General features: G+C 47.7%; 1 protein-coding gene across 2 annotated transcripts in view; it reads right to left on the bottom strand.

The window, feature by feature from the left end:
• Window positions 1–21555, bottom strand: part of AP3B1 (adaptor related protein complex 3 subunit beta 1) — a 310175-nt gene that overhangs the window by 107837 nt on the left and 180783 nt on the right. For both annotated transcript variants that reach the window (XM_050946875.1, XM_050946876.1), the window contains exons 18-19: window positions 20297–20402; window positions 18035–18191 (exon numbers count right to left, since the gene is read on the bottom strand). In XM_050946875.1, the coding sequence (XP_050802832.1) occupies window positions 18035–18191; window positions 20297–20402 (263 nt within the window). The remainder of the gene's footprint in view (window positions 1–18034; window positions 18192–20296; window positions 20403–21555) is intronic.

Genomic DNA, 21555 nt, shown 5'->3' with positions numbered 1-21555 from the left:
AAAAATGTGTCTACCTTATTACATGAGGGCTTGGCTACACTGGAGAGTTGCAGCGCTGGTGATGGGTTTACAGGGCTGCAACTTAGTAACCGTCCACACCTGCAAGGCACATCCAGCGCTGCAACTCCCTGGCTGCAGCGCTGGCTATACACCTGGTCTGTTTGGGGTATAACGATTGCAGCGCTGGTGATGCAGCGCTGCTCATCAAGTGTGGCCACCAAAAGCGCTGTAATTGGCCTCCAGGGTATTAGGAGGTATCCCAGAATACCTGTTCAGCCACTCTGATCATCAGTTCGCACTCTAATGCCCTGGCCTCAGGTGACTCGCCCTTTAAATGGCCTGGGAATTTTAAAAATCCCCTTCCTGTTTGCTCAGCCAGGTGTGCAGTGCAATCAGTGAATCCTTCCAGGTGACCATGCCGCCACGCTCCAAACGAGCCCCAGCATGGAGCAATGGCGAGTTGATGGACCTCATCAGTGTTTGGGGGGAGGAAGCTGTACAGTCACAGCTGCGCTCCAGCTGTAGGAATTACGACACCTAAGGGCAGATATCAAAGGCCATGATGGAAAGGGGCCATGACTGGGACACGGTGCAGTGCAGGGTTAAAGTAAAGGAGCTGCGGAGTGCCTATTGCAAAGCCCGCGAGGGAAACTGCCGCTCAGGTGCTGCCCCCACGACCTGCTGTTTTTACAAGGTGCTGGACGCGATACTTGGGGGTAACCCCACTGCCAATCTGAGGACCACGATGGACAGTTCAGAGCAGGGAGAGGAGAGGGAGGTGGAGGGGGGGAGAAACCGAGAGTGAGGGTACTGGGATGGGGGGAGACACCCCAGAGTCCCAGGAGGCATGCAGCCAGGAGCTCTTCTCAAGCCAGGAGGAAGCTAGCCAGTTGCAGCAGCTGGAACTTGTTGGTGAAGAAGCAGCAGAGGAGCAGGTTCCCGGTAACCAGCTTTTATTTTCAGGATGGAAATGTTTCGGGAGAGGAGGGGGGGTTATGGCTGCATGCATGTATGCCTAGATGTGGAACAGCCCATTGATGTGGTCTATCACGTCGCGGTAATCGGCCTCGGTAATCTCTTCAAAAATTTCTGCCAGAGTATGTGCAACGCGCTTGTGCAAATTTACAGGGAGAGCCACTGTGGTCCTTGTCCCAGTCAGGCTAACGTGTCCGCGCCACTGTGCCGCGAGGGGTGGGGGGACCATTGCTGCACACAGGCAAGCTGCATAGGGGCCAGGGCAGAATCCGCATTGCTGTAGAAGACCCTCCCTTGCTTCCAAGGTAACCCGCAGCAGTGAGATATCTTCCAGGATTAACTCCTGTGGAAAATGTAGGGATAGTGTTCAGTGCAGGTCACCTGGCAGCTCTCTGCTTTCCCCAAAGCACAGAAAAAGACGGTTACTCACCTTTGTAACTGTTGTTCTTCAAGATGTGTTGCTCATATCCATTCCAATTAGGTGTGCGTGCGCCGCGTGCACGTTCGTCGGAAGATTTTTACCCTAGCAATACCCGGCGGATTGGCTGGGCGCCCCCTGGCGTGGTGCCGCTATGGCACCGAATATATACACCTGCTGATCCGTCCGATCCTCAGTTCCTTCTTGCCGGCTACTCCGACAGTTGGGAAGGAGGGCGGGCTTTGGAATGGATATGAGCAACACATCTCGAAGAACAACAGTTACAAAGGTGAGTAACCATCTTTTCTTCTTCAAGCGCTTGCTCATATCCATTCCAATTAGGTGAATCCCAAGCCTTACCTAGGCGGTGGGGTCGGAGTGAGATACTGCAGAATGCAAAACTGCTAAGCCGAAGGCTGCACCGTCTCTGGATTGTTCCACCAGGGCATAATGGGAAGTAAAAGTGTGTACTGAAGACCATGTAGCTGCTCGACATATCTCCTGAATGGGTACTTGAGCTAAGAAGGCGGCCGACGAGGCCTGGCCCTGGTAGAATGTGTGGTAATATGACCCGGAGAGGCAAGAGCTAGATTGTAGCAAGTCCGGATGCACGCCATTACCCAGGATGAAATCCTCTGAGAAGAGACGGGTTGGCCTTTCATCCGGTCCACCACAGCAACAAAGAGTTGGGGCGTTTTGCGGAAGGGCCTTGTTCGGTCAATATAGAAGGCAAGCGCCCTACAGACGTCAAGCGAATGTAACTGTTGCTCCCTACGAGATGTATGCGGTTTGGGGAAGAAGACCGGGAGGAATATGTCCTGGTTGAGATGAAAGGCCGAGACTACTTTAGGGAGGAACGCTGGATGTGGGCGTAACTGCACCTTGTCCTTGTGGAACACCGTATATGGTGGGTCCACCATCAGAACCCGAAGCTCAGAGACTCTCCTAGCCAATGTAATGGCTACAAGGAAGGCTGTCTCCCATGACAAATATAAGAGTGAGCAGGTTGCCAATGGCTCGAACGGAGGGGACGTAAGTCTCGTCAGGACTAAACTGAGGTCCCAGGAAGGGGCGGGGCGTCGTATTAGGGGGTACAGACGCTCCAAGCCTTTGAGGAACCGCGAGACCATAGGGTGGGAGAAGACGGAGTGAGTACCTTCTCTGGGGTGGAAAGTAGAAATAGCCGCCAAGTGCACTCGCAAAGATGAGATAGTGAGGCCTTGCTGTTTAAGATACCATAGGTAGTCCAAAATAGTGGGGATGGGAACCTTCGTAGGTTGACACCAGCAGGAAAACCGTTTCCACTTCGCTAAGTAAGTAGACCGATTAGAAGGTTTTCTGCTACCCAGGAGTACCTCTTGCACCGGGGTAGAGCAGCGCAATTCCGATTGGGTTAACCATGCAGGACCCACGCCGTGAGATGGAGGGATTGCAGGTCTGGGTGGAGAAGCCTGCCGTGGTCCCGCGTTATCAGATCCTGATGAAGGGGCAGGGGGATCGGGTTGGCTATCAAGTGGTCCAGCAACGTGGTGTACCAATGTTGCCAGGGCCACGCAGGGGTGATCAGGATCAGTCGAGCCCTGTCCCTGCGAAGCCTTACTAAAACCCTGTGCACCATCGGGAAGGGTGGAAAGGCGTAAAGCGGGTGGTTCGTCCAAGAGATTAGGAAGGCGTCCGATATTGAGCCCGGGGGGAGACCTTGGAAGGAGCAGAACCTCTGACACGTCCTGTTGTTGCGGGAAGCAAAGAGGTCTATGTGGGGAAAGCCCCATTTCTGGAAGATGGAATGTACAATGTCTGGGCGAAGCGACCACTCGTGGGAGAGAAAGGATCTGCTGAGATGGTCTGCCAGAGTGTTCCGGACCCCTGGGAGAAAGGACGCTATAAGGTCTATAGAGTGGGCTATACAAAATTCCCACAGTTGGATTGCCTACTGACAAAGGGGGGAGGATAGAGTGCCTCCCTGCTTGTTTGTGTAGTGCATTGCTGTTGTGGTGTTCTAGTGCTTACGAACAAAACGGCCCTGCAGATGATGTTGGAATGTCTGGCACGCGAGGCGCACTGCTCTCAGCTCCCGGACGTTTATGTGCAACGCTAGCTCTTGAGATGTCCAGAGGCCTTGCGTGCGACGATGGCCAAGGTGTGCCCCCCAGCCGAGAGACGACGCGTCCATCATTAGGGATACTGAGGGCGGTCTCAGTTGGAACAGCATTCCTGCACCAGGGAAGGTGTTAGCCACCAGTTGAGGGAGCCTAAGACGCTCTGAGGAATGGTGATGACCATGTCTATGGTGTCCCTGCCTGGGCGGTAAACTGAGGTGAGCCAGGTTTGAAGGGGACGCAGGCGTAGTTTGGCGTGCTTGGTTACAAAAGTGCATGCGACCATGTGACCAAGAAGGCTGAGGCAGGTGCGGGCCGAGGTTGTCGGAAAAGTTTGGAGACTTTCTATGACCAAAACTAGCGCCCGAAACCGGGGTAGTGGAAGGCAGGCTGTTGCGAGTTTGGAGTCTAGAATGGCCCCAATGAATTCTATTCTTTGAGTGGGCACTAGAGTAGACTTCTCTAGATTGATCATCAGGCCCAACCACTCGAATAGGTCCGTGATGATGGCAACATGCCTGGTGACTTGGGCCTCGGAGGTCCCGCGAATAAGCCAGTTGTCTAGGTAAGGAAAGACGTATTTGCTGATGACGGAGGAAGGCGGCCACTACAGCCACATACTTTGTAAACACGCGTGGGGCGGTGGAGAGGCCAAACGGAAGGACCGCAAATTGAAAATGTTGATGGTGCACCATAAACCGTAGGTACCGTCTGTGCGGTAGGTAAATGGTGATGTGAAAGTATGCGTCCTTCATGTCGAGAGCAGCGTACCAGTCTCCGGGATCCAAGGATGGGATGATGGTCCCCAGGGACACCATGCGGAACTTCAACTTCTTCAGAAAGACGTTGAGTCCGCGTAGGTCCAGGATTGGTCGGAGACCTCCTTTTGCCTTGGGGATTAGGAAATATCGGGAGTAAAATCCCTTGCCCCTGAACTCCTCCGGCATCTCCTCTATAGCTCCGATGGAAAGGAGCGTATGAACCTCTTGCCAGAGGAATTGCTCGTGAGAGGGATCCCTGAAGAGGGACGGGGAGGGAAGGTGGGGGCGAAATAAATTGGAGGTGATTTCCAAATTCCACCGTGCGTAGGACCCAATGATCCGAGGTTAATTGGGTCCATGCAGGGAGGAAGGAGGAAAGGTAGTTGGACAACTGAAGGGGATCCTGGGGAAGGACTGGTGCTCTGCTCTTGGGTGCACCTTCAAAAGTTCAGTTTGGGTCCCGCTGATGGTTTGGCGAGACAGTTATTCTGGCCCCCTTGGGAACCCAATTGCCGTCTGCGGTTCCCGAGAACATGCCTCCTGCTAAAGTCTTGTCGTGGCCTGGGCGGGGGAAAAGGGCGTTGGGGCTGGGTACGGAAGGACCTCCGTTGGGTTTGCGGAGTATGCATCCCAAGGGAACACATGACGACGGGATTATCCTTGAGACTCTGGAGTCTAGGGTCCGTTTTCTGAGAGAAAAGGTCCTGTCCATAAAACGGAAGGTCCTGAATAGTGTGTTGCAGTTCAGGAGGTAGGCCTGACACCTGCAGCCATGATATTCTCCACATTGTAATTCCCGAGGCCACGGTTCTGGCAGCCGAATCAGAAGGGCCGAGTGAGGCCTGCAGGGAAGTCCGTGCCACTTTCTTCCCTTCCTCCAGAAGGGCCTGGAATTCTGGGCGGGAGTCCTGTGGGACCAGTTCAGCGAACTTACCCACCGATTGCCAGGTATTATAATTATACCTGCTGAGCAGGGCCTGTTGGTTAGCCACCTGCAGTTGGAGGCCTCAAGCGGAGTAGACTTTTCGTCCCAGTAGATCCATCCGTATAGCCTCCCGCGATTTCGGGGCAGGGGCTTGCTGGCCATGGTGCTCTCGCTCATTCACAGATTGAACGACCAGAGAGCATGGAGGAGGATGGGTATATAAGTATTCGTACCCTTTAGAGGGTACCATGTATCTCCTTTCCACGCCTCTGGCCGTGGGCGGGACAGATGCCGGAGATTGCCAAATGGTGTCCGCTTTGGCTTGGATGGAACGGATGAATGGCAGAGCCATGCGAGTTGGCGCATCTGCCGACAGTATGTCTATGACCGGGTCTTCCACCTCCGGGACCTCCTCCACCTGGAGACTGATATTTAAGGCGACTCGCCGGAGAAGGTCCTGGTGGGCTCGGAGGTCAATCGGGGGCGGGCCCGATGAAGAAGTACCGGCTACGGCCTAGTCTGGTGAACAGGAGGACGACAGACCCGGCACGGTTGGGTCATTTAGTGACTCCTGTTCCTGAGGAGCATCAGGGTCCGGGAACACCTGAGGGTCCGGTGCCAGAGCCGATTCGTCTGTACCCGCTGGAGGAGGCAGCTAACAGTGGCCTCAGGTGCACGATGTTCCGACGGGGTGGAACGAGATGGAACCGTGGGTTCGCCTTGGGCCTGGTGGCGTCCAGAAGGACCACTGAGGCGCTTGTTCTGTGCCCTGAGCCTCCTGGAGGACACGGCTATGCGTTTCTGAATCCCCGTAGGCGGCACTATCAGCGTGCAAAGACTCAGATGGGTGCCGTGACGGCCAAGGCGGAGCAGAGAGCATGTGAGGAGGAGCCCTGTGCGCAGGGTACCGTAAGTCATGCCGCACTGGAGAGCGGTACCGGGAGCCGTACCGGTGCCGAGAGGTCTACCGGGACCTGCGAGTGGCGCCTAGACAGGGACCGGTGGTGAGATCGGGAGCGCTCACGAGACCTTGATCTTGAGTGGTGCCTGCCTGCGGCGTCGATGGAAGGTGGCCTGACCAGGGCAAGCTTCCCTGTTGACGTAACAACCCGCACCGGCGGCGCTGGGGGTTGAGGCAGGGTGGGCTCCATTAGGGAAATGAGCTCCCTCGCCGTTGAAAAGGTCTCTGGCGTGGTGGGAACGATAAGCTCTACAGAGGCGTGTGCCAGGGAGCTGTCAAGCACCGGACTCGACGGCTCTTGCATGGCCGGAATCAACGGTGCCAAGATTGCCGGTGCCGCGGCAGTTGTTGGTGCCGGGCGGCTTGGTTTTGGCTGCTGCTTAGACTGCGGTGCAGATATTGGAGCCGCAGGAGCTTTGAGCTTTTTAGCACGTGGGGAGAGGGAGCGGTGCCGGGATATCTTCGTGGTGCCGGCGCTCTCTGGTGCCGATGAGGCACTTCTCCCCAGCGCGGACTGTGCGGCACTCGGTGCCGAAGATGGAGGAATGAAGGCCGCCTTCATTAGGAGCTGCTTAAGATGAAAGTCCCGCTCCTTTTTTGTCTGCGGCTTAAATGACTTGAAAATCCGGCACTTATCTGCAAGATGGGATTCCCCCAGGCACTTTAGGCAGGAGTTGTGGGGGGTCTCCCGTTGGCATCGGCCGCCGGCAGGCCGAGCACAGTTTGAAACCCGGTGAACCAGGCATGGGCCTGGGCACCAGGAGAGGGGAAGGGGCTAATCCCCAACCCTCTGAACTATATACACTAACTACGTTTACAAAAGGGTATTAAAAGTATTAACTACAACTATAAAACTACACTATATACACAATAAGTACTAGAACGAGTGAATAGCTAGGGAAGTGGAGATCAGCTAAGACGCGCTCCACTGTTCCAACGACCGACACGGGCGTTAGAAGGAACTGAGGAGTGGACGGGTCAGCACGGGTATATATTCGGTGCCATAGCAGCGCCATGCCAGGGGGCGCCCAGCCGACCCGCCGGGTGTCGCTAGGGTAAAAATCTTCCGACAAACAGGCACGTGGCGCGCGCACACCTAATTGGAATGGATATGAACAAGCACTCGAAGAAGAACCTCAGTGCAGCCCCGAACCAATCAGTTCCCCTTCCCAGGTGAGCCGCGGCAGCGAGATGGCTTCCTGGATTAACTCCTGTTGAAAATGTAGGGATAGTGTTCACTGCAGGTCCCCCGGCTGCTCTCTGCTTTCCCCAACGCACAGAAACCCCAGTGCAGCCCTGAACCAATCAGTTCCCCTTCCCAGGTGAGCCACGCCAGTGAGATGGCTTCCAGGATTAATCAACTCCTGCACTCATTACACCTTACTCACCATGTCTTCGATGCTGTGGGCTCTCTGTGCTGTGTTTGGTATGTGGAAATTATGCTAAAGTGAGACTGTGAACTCCTTCACTGTGATGATACACAATGCTGCCTTTCTGTTAAATGTTTCAATTTTTGTCTTTCTTCTAACAGTGTGTCATAAACAGATAAGTAAGAGTTAATAGAACAGAAGTACTGCACCACTCTTTTGCCTCTAAAGTGTTAACAAGATCAGTGAGCCAGGCTGCCACCTGACCAGAGGACCACTCAAGGGACAGGATATTTTCAAATCTTGAGGGAGGGAAGTTTGTGTGTGTGTTGTTAGTGTTGTTCACTCTGGGGGCTCAGAGGGACCAGACGTACAACCAGGTTTCTCTCCAATCTCTCTGATACAGGCTCTTATAAGTTCAGAATAGTGAGTACTAGGTAGATAAAGCGAGTTAGGCTTACGTTTGTTTTCTTTATTTGCAAATGTGTATTTGGCTGGAAGGAGTTCAAATTTGTATTTTGCTTAAAGAATTTTAATTTGTACTTGTATACTTAGGCTGGGAGGGTATTCCTAGTGTATAGCTGAAAGACCCTGTAACATACTCCATCTTAAATTCACAAAGATAATTTTTATCGTTTTTTCTTTCTTTAATTAAAAGCTTTTCTTGTTTAAGAATCTGATTGTTTTTTTTATTCTGGTGTGAGACCCCAGGGGACTGGGTCTGGATTTACCAAGGAATTGGTGGGGAGAAAGGAGGGAAGGGTAGAGAGAGGCTAATTTCTCTCTGTGTTACAATTACTGTCTCTCTCAGGGAGAATCTTGGAGGGGAAGAGAGAAGGACGGGGGAAGGTGCATTTTCCTCTCTGTTTTAAGATTCAAGGAATTTGACTCACAGTGATCTTCCAGGGTAACCCAGGGAGGGGAAGCCTGGGAGAGGCAACGGTGAGGGAAAGGGTTTACTTTCCTTGTGCTAAGATCCAGAGGGTCTGGGTCTTGGGGGTCCCCGGGCAAGGTTTTGGGGGGACCAGAGTGTACCAGGCACTGGAATTCCTGGTTGGTGGCAGCGCTACAGGTTCTAAGCTGGTAATTAAGCTTAGAGGAATTCATGCTGGTACCCCATCTTTTGGATGCTAAGGTTCAGAGTGGGGAATTATACCATGACATGGTGTGCAGCGCGTGGGATAGATAGATAAGATAAATAAAAACCTCACTGGCTTTTGGATTCTCTCTCCCTGCTAGCTATCTGCAGGCAGACTGAGGTTTGGGTTTAGAAGCAGAAGCCAGTAGGATTTTTTCTCTCTTTCCCTGCTAGCTGTGTGTAAGGCAGGCTAGAGGAGATTGTTTTTAAAAGCAAAGGTCTGCAAGTTTTTTGGTCTCTCCTTTCTGAGTACCCTGAAGGCAGAGGCATTAGGGTTTAACAAGGGTCTTTTGTTAAACAAAGGGACTCCAGCTGTGAGTCACCAAACACCAGCAAAACACATTTGCAAATGAATGTTTTTTTTCCTTTCTAACTCTGTTGGGAATAGCTAGGTAGAAGGAGTTTAAAAAAAAAAAGACTGTGTTGCTAAGCAACCCGAAGAAGGCAACAGAAAAACAGCATTTCAAGCAGTAAACAGCAGAGGGCGCCCCAGCACAAGGAAGCCGGAAGTATGAGTTCCAAGGAATGGGCAAAACTGAATGCAGAGAAACAAATCAAAGATGCAGACCACAAGTGAGACATGGAAAAGAAACAAAAAGAACTAGAAATAAAACAAAGAGAGATAGAACTGAGACAAAAAGATGGAGCTGAGAGAAAGAGAAAAAGAGGCCGCCCACAGGAGAGAGCTGGAGATAAGGGAAAAAGAGAGGGAAGAGAGGGAAAGAGAGAGAAAGCATGAACTGGAATTAGCGCAGGCTAAGCAGAACAACACAGCCAACCCTAACAACCCTTCGCCAGTTGTTGTTCCACATCCCAGGAAATTTCCCACCTACAAGACAGGTGATGACACTGAGGCCTTCCTAGAAAATTTTGAAAGGACCTGCCATGGGTACAGCATCTCTGAAGACCAGTACATGATAGAGCTGAGGCCACTGCTCAGTGGACCCCTAGCAGAGGTGGCGGCTGAAATGCCTAAGGAGAACATGAATGATTATAAACTTTTTCAAACCAAGGTCAAAATCAGAATGGGACTAACACCTGAGCATGCCCATCGGAGGTTCAGAGCCCTAAGGTGGAAACCAGATGTGTCATTCATCCGACATGCCTACCACATTGGAAAGAATTATAATGCCTGGATATCAGGAGCCAATGTTAAATCTCTGGACGACATGCACCTCCTAATACAATTGGAACAGTTCTTAGAGGGTGTTCCTGAAGAAATAGAAAGGTATATCCTAGATGGGAAGCCCAGAACTGTAACTTAGTGGGGGAGATTGGAGCCAGATGGGTGGAAGTGGCAGAAAAGAAAAGAGCTACTATCAAGGGGAGTGAATATCACAGGGGTCACACCGACAATAAACCCTTCACCCGAGGGCAACCCAAGACCCCACCTACAACCCAAGGAAAGCCGCCGATGCCCTATTCTCTCACCTCACCAATCTCCAGTAACCCACCTCGGCCCAGTGACCAGTCAGCTGGGCGATGCTTCAAGTGTAATGAACTGGGACATATAAAGGCCAACTGCCCCAAGAACCCCAACCGAGTGCAGTTCATTGTACCTCCATCACTCCAAAGATCCCCAGGCCCAGATGCCTCTCAAATACCCTCAGAGCGAAAGGAGATTTTGAGAGTGGGCGGAAAGAAGGTTATCACGTGGAGAGATACGGGAGCACAAGTGTCAGCTATCCACCAATCCTTAGTGGACTCCAAATTCATCAACCCAAAGGCCCAAGTGACAATTTGCCCCTTCATGGCACAAGCTGTAAACTTGCCTACAGCTAAACTGCCTGTCCAGTACAAAGGCTGGTCAGGAATGTGGACATTTGCAGTCTACGACAATTATCATATCCCCATGCTACTGGGGGAAGACTTGGCCAACCAGGTAAAGTGGGCCAAGAGGGTGGGACTGGTTACAAGCAGCCAAGCCAGGCAAGCTTCCAGACCTATCCCTGTTCCTGAACCGTCCACAGAGGCCCCATCTGTGTTAGCAGAGACCCAGACAGAGGCAGTGGACCCGGATCCCGGGCCAACGACTGCCACAGTCACAGTATTTCCAGTCCCAGACCCGGATCTGGAAACGCAACCAGCACCAGAACCATTGCCAGCACTGACGCCAGCACTTGCAAATGCATCTTCAATCCAACGCCAGAGGGCGCCAGCGAGCCTGAACTGGCAGAAGCAGCAGACCACCATACCCAAGAGGTTCAGCCAGAGCCTGAAATACCACCTGGTGCACCAGCGGAGAGCGGTTCACCAGCCACGAAAACAACCTTATCACCTACATCGCTTCCTGAGGGACCAAGCCCAAGTCCACAGTAAGGAAGAACTGGTGTCTACAGCCGCCAGGAAACAGTTCCAGACTGAGCAGGACGCAGATGACACCTTCAGAAAGCTTGGGCAGCGGCACGGAGCACTCCACCGCCTCTCAGCTCTTCTAACTGATCCCGGTTTGTTATAGAACAAGGGCTTTTCTATAAGAAGACTCTTTCTGGTGGACACCGGAAAGACTGGCATCCACAAAAACAGTTGGCGGTTCCAACTAAGTACCGGGGAAGCTTTAAAGCTTAGCCCATGATCATCCCAGTGGCCATGCTGGGGTGAACAGAACCAAAGACAGGTTGGGTAAGTCCTTCCACTGGGAGGGGATGGGCAAGGATGTTGCCAAGTATGTCCGGTCTTGTGAGGTGTGCCAAAAAGTGGGAAAGCCCCAAGACCAGGTCAAGGCCCCTCTCCAGCCACTCCCCATAATTGAGGTCCCATTTCAGCGAGAAGCTGTGGATATTCTGGGTCCTTTCCCAAAAAAGACCCCCAAAGGAAAATAGTACATACTGACTTTCGTGGACTTTGCTACCCGATGGCCGGAAGCAGTAGCTCTAGGCAACACCAGGGCTAAAACTGTGTGCCAGGCCCTAACAGACATTTTTGCCAGGGTAGGCTGGCCCTCCGACATCCTTACCGATTCAGGGACAAATTTCCTGGCAGGGACCATGAAAGAACTGTGGGAAACTCATGGGGTGAACCACTTGGTTGCCACTCCGTACCACCATCAAACCAATGGCCTGGTGGAAAGGTTTAATGGAACTTTGGGGGCCATGATCTGTAAATTCGTGAATGAATACTCCAATGACTGGGACCTAGTGTTGCAGCAGTTGCTCTTGCTTACAGGGCTGTACCACACCCCAGTTTAGGGTTCTCACCGTTTGAGCTTGTGTATGGCCACGAGGTTAAAGGGCCATTACAGTTGGTGAAGCAGCAATGGGAGGGGTTTACACCCACTCCAGGAACTAACGTTCTGGACTTTGTAAGCAACCTACAGAACACCCTCCAACACTCTTTAGCCCTTGCTAGAGAAAACCTAGGGGATGCTCAGAAAGAGCAAAAGGCCTGGTATGATAGACATACCAGAGAGCGTTCCTTCAAGGTACGAGACCAGGTTATGGTCTTGAAGGCGCAACAGGCCCATAAGATGGAAGCATCATGGGAAGGGCCATTCACAGTCCAAGAGTGCCTGGGAGCTGTTAACTACCTCATAGCATTTCCCAATTACTCCCTAAAGCCCAGAGTGTACCACGTTAATTCTCTCAAGCCCTTTTATTCCATAGACTTACAGGTTTGTCAGTTTACAGCCCAGGGAGGAAATAATGCTGAGTGGTCTGATGGTGTCTACTATGAAGGGAAAAGTGACGGTGGCATGGAAAAGGTGAACCTCTCCACAATTGGGGAACATCTGCAGCGGCAACAGATCAAGGTGTTAATGCACTCTCCCGTGAAAGTTTCCCAGAAGCAACTGGTTAACAATTGTCTTTACAGTGTAAAGAATATTGTAGTTTTACATAATTAGTGGCATATGTAAGGGTGCATGTGTTTATTGATCTGTTTATTCTAGAGTTCTAGGGAGAAATCACTGCCAGTGTGGTTCCACACTGTCAGCGATTTGGGGGGCGTGTCATAAACAGATAAGTAAGAGTTAATAGAACAGAAGTACTTCACCACTCTTTTGCCTGTAAAGGGTTAACAAGATCAGTGAGGACCACTCAGGGGACAGGATACTTTCAAATCTTGAGGGAGGGAAGTTTGTGTGTATGCTGTTAGTGTTTGGTGGTTGTTCACTCTGGGGGCTCAGAGGGACCAGACGTGCAACCAGGTTTCTCTCCAATCTCTCCGATACAGGCTCTTATAAGTTCAGAATAGTGAGTACTGGGTAGAAAAAGCGAGTTAGGCTTATGTTTGTTTTCTTTATTTGCAAATGTGTATTTGGCTGGAAGGAGTTCAAATTTGTATTTTGCTTAAAGAATTTTAATTTGTACTTGTATACTTAGGCTGGGAGGGTATTCCCAGTGTCTATAGCTGAAAGACCCTGTAACATATTCTATCTTAAATTTACAAAGATAATTTTTACTGTTTTTTCTTTCTTTAATTAAAAGCTTTTCTTGTTTAAGAACCTGATTATTTTTTTATTCTGGTGATACCCCAGGGGACTGGGTCTGGATCCACCAGGGAATTGGTGGGGAGAAAGGAGGGAAGGGGGAGAGAAAGGTTAATTTTCTCTCTCTGTGTTACGATTACTGTCTCTCTCAGGGAGAGTCTGGGAGGGGGAGAGAGAAGGAGGAGGGAAGGTGGATTTTCCTCTCTGTTTTGAGATTCAAGGAGTTTGAATCACAGTAATCCAGGGCTGGGGAAGCCTGGGAGAGGCAACGGTGAGGGAAAGGGTTTACTTTCCTTGTGTTAAGATCTAGAGGGACTAGGTCTTGGGGGTCCCTGGGCAAGGTTTTGGGGGGACCAGAGTGTACCAGGCACTGGAATTCCTGGTTCGTGGCAGCGCTACAAGTACTAAGCTGGTAATTGAGCTTAGAGGAATTCATGCTGGTACCCCATCTTTTGGACGCTAAGGTTCAGAGTGCGGAATTATACCATGACACAGTGTCCTTGACTACTGCTAGAAATGGACTGGCCTTATCACAGACTACTGAAAAGCTACAAAACCTGAGGAAAAAGCCACAGAAAAGCAAAGAAGATATGATGAAAGCAGTTATGAATCAGTCTGCCATAGAGAGTAAGAAGCTGCAGGACTGGAGAGAGAAAATGCAGCACTGGAGGGAAAGAGAAAGCAGGAGAAAGGAATTGGCTAAGAAGAAAAGCACAAAGCAGCTGATAAGCCTCCTGGTGCGCCAAACGGACTGTATCCAGTCACTCGTAGCCATGCAGGCAGAGCACTACCGTGCTGCCCCGCCCCCCATCCCAAAGCTCTCTCTTTTATGCCCCAATGTCAGCTCAAAACCCCCTTCTCCAGCATCCAGGTTCTTACCACCACCAGCTGCCCCCAACACCTGTACGTTCACCCACCAGCCCCGAGAACTATGACCCTTACCCTCTGCACTCAACCCCCATCACCATGCAGCAATTTTCATCCTGAAGTGCAGTAGTCATTGCACAGCACTCCAGGCAGGACATATTCAAACCTCTGACTGTACAGTTCACCACCCTACCCCCCTGCCCTTTTACTTACTTTCTTTTCAATAAATGATTTCTTGGCTTTTAAAACAGCTTTTATTATTGCAGAAAGTGAAAGATACCGTACCCCAAGGAAAAAACAAGGCACTGCAAATCATTGTAACCATTGCACTTCACTCCCATGCAAGGCACCAAACATCACTGTTGGCTTTCAGCCTCAAATTCCTCCCTCAAGGCATCCCTAATCCTTGTAGCCCTGTGCTGGGCCTCTCTAGTAGCCCTGCTCTCTGGCTGTGCAAATTCAGCCTTCAGGCGTTGAACCTCGGAAGTCCATTCCTGACTGAATGTTTCACACTTCCCTTCACAAATATTATGGAGGGTACAGCATGCGGATATAACCGCAGGGATGCTGCTTTCCCGCAAGTCTAGCTTCCCATACAGAGAACGCCAGCGCTCTTTTAAACGGCCAAAAGCACACTCCACAGTCATTCGGCACCGGCTCAGCCTGTAGTTGAACCAGTCCTTGCTCCTGTCAAGCTTCCTTGTATACAGTTTCATGAGCCGAGGCATTAACAGGTAAGCGGGGTCTCCAAGGATCACAATGGGCATTTTGATGTCCCCCACTGTGATTTTCCGGTCTGGGAAAAAAGTCCCAGCCTGCAGCTTCCTGAACAGGCCACTGTTCCGAAAGATGCATGCATCATGCACCTTTCCAGGCCAGCCTGTGTAAATGTCAATGAAACGCCCACGGTGATCTATAAGCTCCTGAAGAACCATAGAGAAATACCTCTTCCGATTAATATACTCGGATGCTAGGTGGGGTGGTGCTAGAATAGGAATATGCGTCCCATCGATCGCCCCTCCACAGTTAGGGAAACCCATTTGTGCAGAGCCCTCCACAATGTCCTGCACGTTCCCCAGAGTCACGGTTCTTCTTAGCAGGATGCGATTAATGGCCCTGCAAACTTGCATCAACACAATTCCAACGGTCGACTTTCCCACTCCAAACTGGTTCCCAACCGATCGGTAGCTGTCTGGAGTTGCCAGCTTCCAGAATGCAATAGCCACCCGCTTCTCCACCGGCAGGGCAGCTCTCAATCTTGTATCCTTGCGCCGCAGGGTGGGGGCAAGCTCCTCACGCAGTCCCATGAAAGTGGCTTTTCTCATCCGAAAATTCTGCAGCCACTGCTCGTCATCCCAGACTTCCGTGATGATGTGATCCCACCACTCAGTGCTTGTTTCCCGAGCCCAAAAGCGGCGTTCCACGGTGCTGAGCATGTCCGTTACTGCCACAAGCAATTCAGCGTCACACGCGTCAGGCAACTCGATATCATCGTCGGACTCCTCACTGTCACTTTGGAGCTGAAGGAATAGCTCAACTGCCAAACGTGATGAGCTGGCGACACTCATCAGCAAAGTCCTCAGCAGCTCGGGCTCCATTTCCCACAGAAATCGCGCTGCACACAAACCGTTGGGAGACTCACGATGGTGCCAAATGTGGACGAAAAAACAGTGACTGCTGGGATGTGAAGCGTTGCACCACAGGGCGTTGGGACAGGAAGCAGAATGACCCACACCCTTCTGTCCCCTTCCCGAAACCCACGGCGCCAAAATGGGACGAGGTGCTCTGTGGGATAGCTGCCCATAATGCACCACTCCCAACAGCGCTACAAATGCTGCAAATGTGGCCACACTGCAGTGCTGGTAGCTGTCAGTGTGGCCACACTGCAGCGCTGTCCCTACACAGCTGTACGAAGACAGCTGTAACTCCCAGCGCTGCACAACTCCAAGTGTAGCCAAGCCCTGAGAAACTTTCGGACTAGGTAAGCTTTGATTAAAGAATCTGGATGGATTTTAAAGCTTTTTCGGGGGCAAATCAACATCTCTTTTCTGGTCAATTTACTATTGTTCACTCATGCCTCTATATTAAATTAACTAGAAAAAGAAACATATTTATAAAATGAATTGGTCTGATGCTGGAATGGGCCAACACATAGTGCTATTATTGTGCCACATTCTCACACTCTTTCTCATGCTGAGTAGTACCTTACTGAAATAGCCCATGCATGTCCGTGGAATATTTCACAGGGCAAGATACCACTCAACAAGAGTAAGGCAACTATATAGAGAACGGATTTTTAATGGAAATTTTGGTTCTGGATTTTAAATAATTTTTACACTTTTGCTAAGTCTTTGAGGGAAATGAAGGTATGTGCCCTGTGATGCTACTGTTCCACAAGATGCACAATACTTCACAGAGAGAAAAAAAAAGCTGGAAAAAAATCTAAGGAGACAGAAAAAAGTTGGGAGGAAAAAAAATCAATATTTCTTAGAACTGAATTCTCTGAAGCTAATATGATTCTCACTTATTAAAAATGGAGACATGGTAACACTACACAACCATGTAATTATATTTTAATGCTAAACATTATATTTTTAGAATCAAAGGAAAGTAATACTGCGTAAGGCAGTAGCTTTAACATGCCATGAATCTAAAACTGAATAAGAGCGCTACAGCCACATGTAGGAAGCAACTGTTACAAGAACATATTTGTTTTTCAAAACCAAAGTGAAAGAAATAGGAGGTTTTTGAAGTAACATCAGAATTAAACTGCATACACAAAAATCTTCCACAAACATTTATTTATGAGGTCACTGAAAAAAGACACAATTTTCTTCTGTTTAAACATAGCTATTCATTCCAATCAAAGCTGGTGCCAACCAAATCCATCTCTGTTACCTCACAGGCCCTAACATGGAACCTATACAACAGTATTTGCATCAAAAAGGAATCCACTGTGAGCCAGATATTCTTTCAGTTCAATAAGTAAAGCAATTCGTTTTGAATAAACACAGCTTCTAGCTTTAAGATAAGATTTTCAAGATAAAAGTATTATTTTATTATGCATCATTCAATTTTGATGGGTAATCATTGTTTACCTTACTACTTAGAATTTCACATGTTAATCTAATGAAAAGAATTTACTGGTAACTAGCTTTTTAACTTTGCAATGATGAAAAGCCTGTATTAATTTAACCTACAGATTTCATTTGTTCTGAACAGGAAAAACAATATAAATCACTTTTAAAATCATTAAATCCTGACTTAAATTAATAAAGTCATAATTAGGGCATTATGCTGTGTTTGTTATGGAAGTGGCAGGGCGAGCTGCTTTAATTACCGTCTGTAATAAAAGGAGCAGAGTGCGTGCTGCGCCCCAATCAGCGCTGTCAGCCACGACTGAGCTGAGCTGCAAACTCATCAAGTGAGCTGGCAGCAGGCTACAGAGTAAAGGGCGATCATGTCTGCAGAGGCCACTTGCTGACAGCAGTGGAAAAAACAGATTCATACAATCCAAGGTATTAGTCCCAATTACTCAAAATTTTAATGATACTTTAATACATTATAATGCTGTTAATAATGGACAATCTTAAAAAATGCTAACACTTAAATATCTTATAACTGTCTCCCTTCACAGCCCTTGCCTCTATTTGGATCATAATCTTCTTAATATAACATTATTTAGAAAAATCAATTGTCTTAGTTACATAATGGCAAAGTGTTGAAGGATTTAATTTCAGACCTCAGCAAAATTGCTGCAAAAGGTAATTAAGTGTTTCATACAACTGCCTGATCCCTTAACCAGCCTCCCAAGGTTACTTCTATTTTCAGAAAGCCACCCCAAGATTTTGCTACTGAGGTATGAAAATTCAGCTGAAGAAGAGTTCAATTAATGAAAATATGAAACACATACATTCAAATTATACTGAAAAAGGTAATGTCACTCAAAATGTGTGGGCGTTTATGGCTCTTTTAAGCCAATGTTTTCAGATATTTCCACCGAGCAAAGAGAGTAGCCTAATTTGGTATTCAAAAGCATTTACAGACAAAGCACTCTGAAATGCTCTTTAAAGGATAAAAACACACAATATATTTACCCTTCCTCAATAATTTTGAACTTTTTCTTTGCTGTACCATCTTTGCTCTCTGATTCACTGTCACTCAGTTCTTCACTTGAACTCTCACTATTCTCCATGCTGCAGCCTTCTTCCTTCCCATTTTCCTCTTTTTCACTTTCACTAGTAGATTCACTCTCTAAAAACACAAAAACATTGCAACTTACATTTTTATTAATATAGTTTTATATATGTAGTACATAGTGGAGCCCAAATGTGTATATAGCTATAAAAAAGAAATGCATAATTTTCTTCACCAGATTCATTTTATATTTACCCGGAATGCAAAAGTTTTTTGTTTATTTTCTTTATCCTTAACTCGTAAATTTTGCTATTTCAAAAGGCTGTTCTCTTGAACACACAGTACTGTACCTGTCCAAATTAGGACACTTTAAATTGATTAGTTGTACCAAGATTCTTACCAATACTCTTGAAAAAAAAATACATGTAAACACAAGGAGTAAGAAATGACTGAATCCTCTAGTCTAAGCCCTTGCTCTAATGAAGGACTACCCACCACACTAATTGCCTAAGTATTTTATTTCATCTTGAACACCTGTATTGATGATGATTTAACCACCTATTTCAATAAGTTATTCATTCTCTAACTAACCTTATAGTTGAAAAAACATTCCTCATATCTAACTTCAATGTACCCTTTTCTAGCTTCATCCACTGATCACCCTAAGTAATTCTTCTCTACTAAGATACACTCATTTTTTAGCAGGAATTCAGATGTGAAAACATCTCTTTTCCATGCATTTCAACCTTACATACACACATGCTAATTCTTCTGATTCCCAAATGCTAAACATTGAGGCCCTGATTGCTCACTATGTCTGAACTATATTCAGATGCAGTGGAGAGGGGCAGCCTCAAGAAGCTGCTTATGTGGCTTTAAGTACCCTTAAAAGACTGGAGTATCTGGACACAAAGTTCCTTACTTCACTTATCTCACACAACATCTCTGATATGAGCCACCTGCCATTCTTTCCCCCATCATTAGCCCAATGTCTACTTAAATAGAAAGTTTGGTACTCTATAGTGAGAGCATAATGCAATCAAACCATAGCTCAGTGGTTTGAGCACTGGCCTGCTAAACCCAGGGTTGTGAGTTCAGTCCTTGAGGGGGCCACTTACGGATCTGGGGCAAAAATCAGTACTTGCTCCTCGATGACTTTTCGAGGACCCTTCCATTTCTAGGAAATAGGTATATCTCCTATTATTATATACTATAGCAGTGATACTCAGACCTCAGTGGTTCAGGAGCCAAATCAGTGATCATCATTAACCAAAAGAGCCACAATCGTGTGAATTCATTGTTTCATTTAGCGGGGAGGGATAGCTCAGGGGTTTGAGCATTGGCCTACTAAACCCAGGGTTGTGAGTTCAATCCCTGAGGGGGCCATTAAGGGAACTGGGGTAAAAATCTGGGGATTGGTCCTGCTTGGAGCAGGGGGTTGGACTAGATGACCTCCTGAGGTCCCTTCCAACCCTAATAGTCTATGATTCTATGATTTACTATAGTATTATATATTCAGATTTAAACAGCATGACAGGGGAAATAGTTAGTTTTATATTATTATTATTATTCTCACTGAGAGAGACTGACCAAGTATTATTTTATCAACTACAACTGGTTAATAACAAATAATAATTAATAATAGTTAATAATTAAATCACACTGTTTTAATATCATGAGCTACAATGAGCGGCAGGATACACATTAAAGAGCCACTTGTGGCTTCTCAAGCCTCAGTCTGAGTATTGCCGCACTATAGCGTAGCTGAGTATTAACAACATGCCATTGCATGTGGCCAAAACAGATACCTCAGTAAAAGCCAATTAAAACACTTCGGATCCAATCCTGAGAGATGATAAATATTTGCAACTCCCTCCTACTATGTCTGTAGGCATTTTTATTCCTAAACAGTATGCACATTTGACTTCAGCGAGTTGCAGAGCCTCTCAAGATCAGTCAAGTTTGATAAGAGTAAAGCCTTTCCATGTATTTTAACTAAGAAGCAAAGTAAAGTTTATTAAACTCATGTAATTTACATACTTACAGATGACATAGCCATACAATTAATACTTATCACACAGCTGCCATGAAGTTAAGTGTAAGCATTATTCCCCCATTTATACATAACACTGATGTTTTTTTAACTGCTCCAGCTGTAATAGCACCACGTTTTGATGGTATGATACATCAAAGAGACTCGTAATTAGTAGCCACATACATACCCGTGTCAGTAGTACTGGCTGATTCCTCCTCCTCTGAATCAGAGTAAAACTTCTCCGCAGGTTTCTCTTTCTTTGCCTTGCCTAATGCTACAGACCATTCTTTTCCCTGTAAGTGAATCAGAAATGTTTCTACATATGTAAACTTAAATTGAAAGCATTTAATAAATTAATTTACTTCTCTATTCAGTTATGTAGGAAAAGACAATGTGGCAAAGAAAGCAAATGGGATCACAGACTGCCTCCAAAAAGGATTATTATATGCAAGATAAGGGAAATTATTATAGATTGTATTATGATAAAACCAGGAGTACTAGATCACCGGATGCAACTGAGCTCAGCTTTCCAGAAGCCTTAAGGGAATAAAGAATGAGAAAGGTGGCTATATACCACCTTCAGGGGCCCCAAATTTTAAGTATAATCTTAAGACTGCTCTATCTTGTTCTAGGCTGCAACGTCCCCCTCAACAGGCAATTTTTACTCACCAGAACACACGTGTTCTGACCATATCCTTTTCTCCTCATCCAAATCCCCTATACCATGGGAGAGAGAGGGGAATAGAGCAGTGTAGGACCTGTGGAGGATTGCTGTAGCCTGGGAAAAACACTGATAGCCAGCTAAGCTAGTAGAGTGGTGCACAGTGCTGGCAGTGATTTGGAAATCACATTAAAATTTAGAGAACAGGAAGCTATGGTAACAGGGTTGGATGCTATTGCACTGTATGAACACAGGGACCACAGAGACTTGGTTAAAGCTCAGTATAAACACGGGCACTTCTGGTAATGTTTTTTTCCTCAAAGACTAATCTACATTTGAATTCTCTACCTCCCAATTCATATTTGGGGAGGGGGGACGACAAACATTTACTTGGATACCAGTGGTACCTTGAGATGCTTAATCACTCAGGTTCTCTCTCATACGTAGTATTAAAGAGACTGCAAAACTGGAGTCAGTAAAGAATTTTCCCAAGGACATTCTTGGCAATACCCTTGGAGAAGGACTGTCATGTGTCAAGATCCCTCAGCGGTACTCTATTAGACACAAGTGGATATATCTCACATGATCAATTTCCTGTGACTGCAGCAGGCAAACACCTTACTATCTTCAATATTAGGTATAAAGATGTCTTCACACCTTCTTTCAGGCCCTCCTCTACCCCTGGAATGCCCTTCCTGAACTGATTAGCTTGCCCTCAGACACCCCCTCATTCAAGTCCCTCCTTAAGACCCATTTTTGCTGCAATTTCAGCTGGAATAGTAGCA

This window comes from Gopherus flavomarginatus, chromosome 3 (assembly GCF_025201925.1).
Source record: "Gopherus flavomarginatus isolate rGopFla2 chromosome 3, rGopFla2.mat.asm, whole genome shotgun sequence".
NCBI lineage: Eukaryota > Metazoa > Chordata > Testudines > Testudinidae > Gopherus > Gopherus flavomarginatus.
The sequence above is the reverse complement of the archived record's forward strand: the minus strand, read 5'-3'. Positions and strand labels throughout refer to the sequence as shown.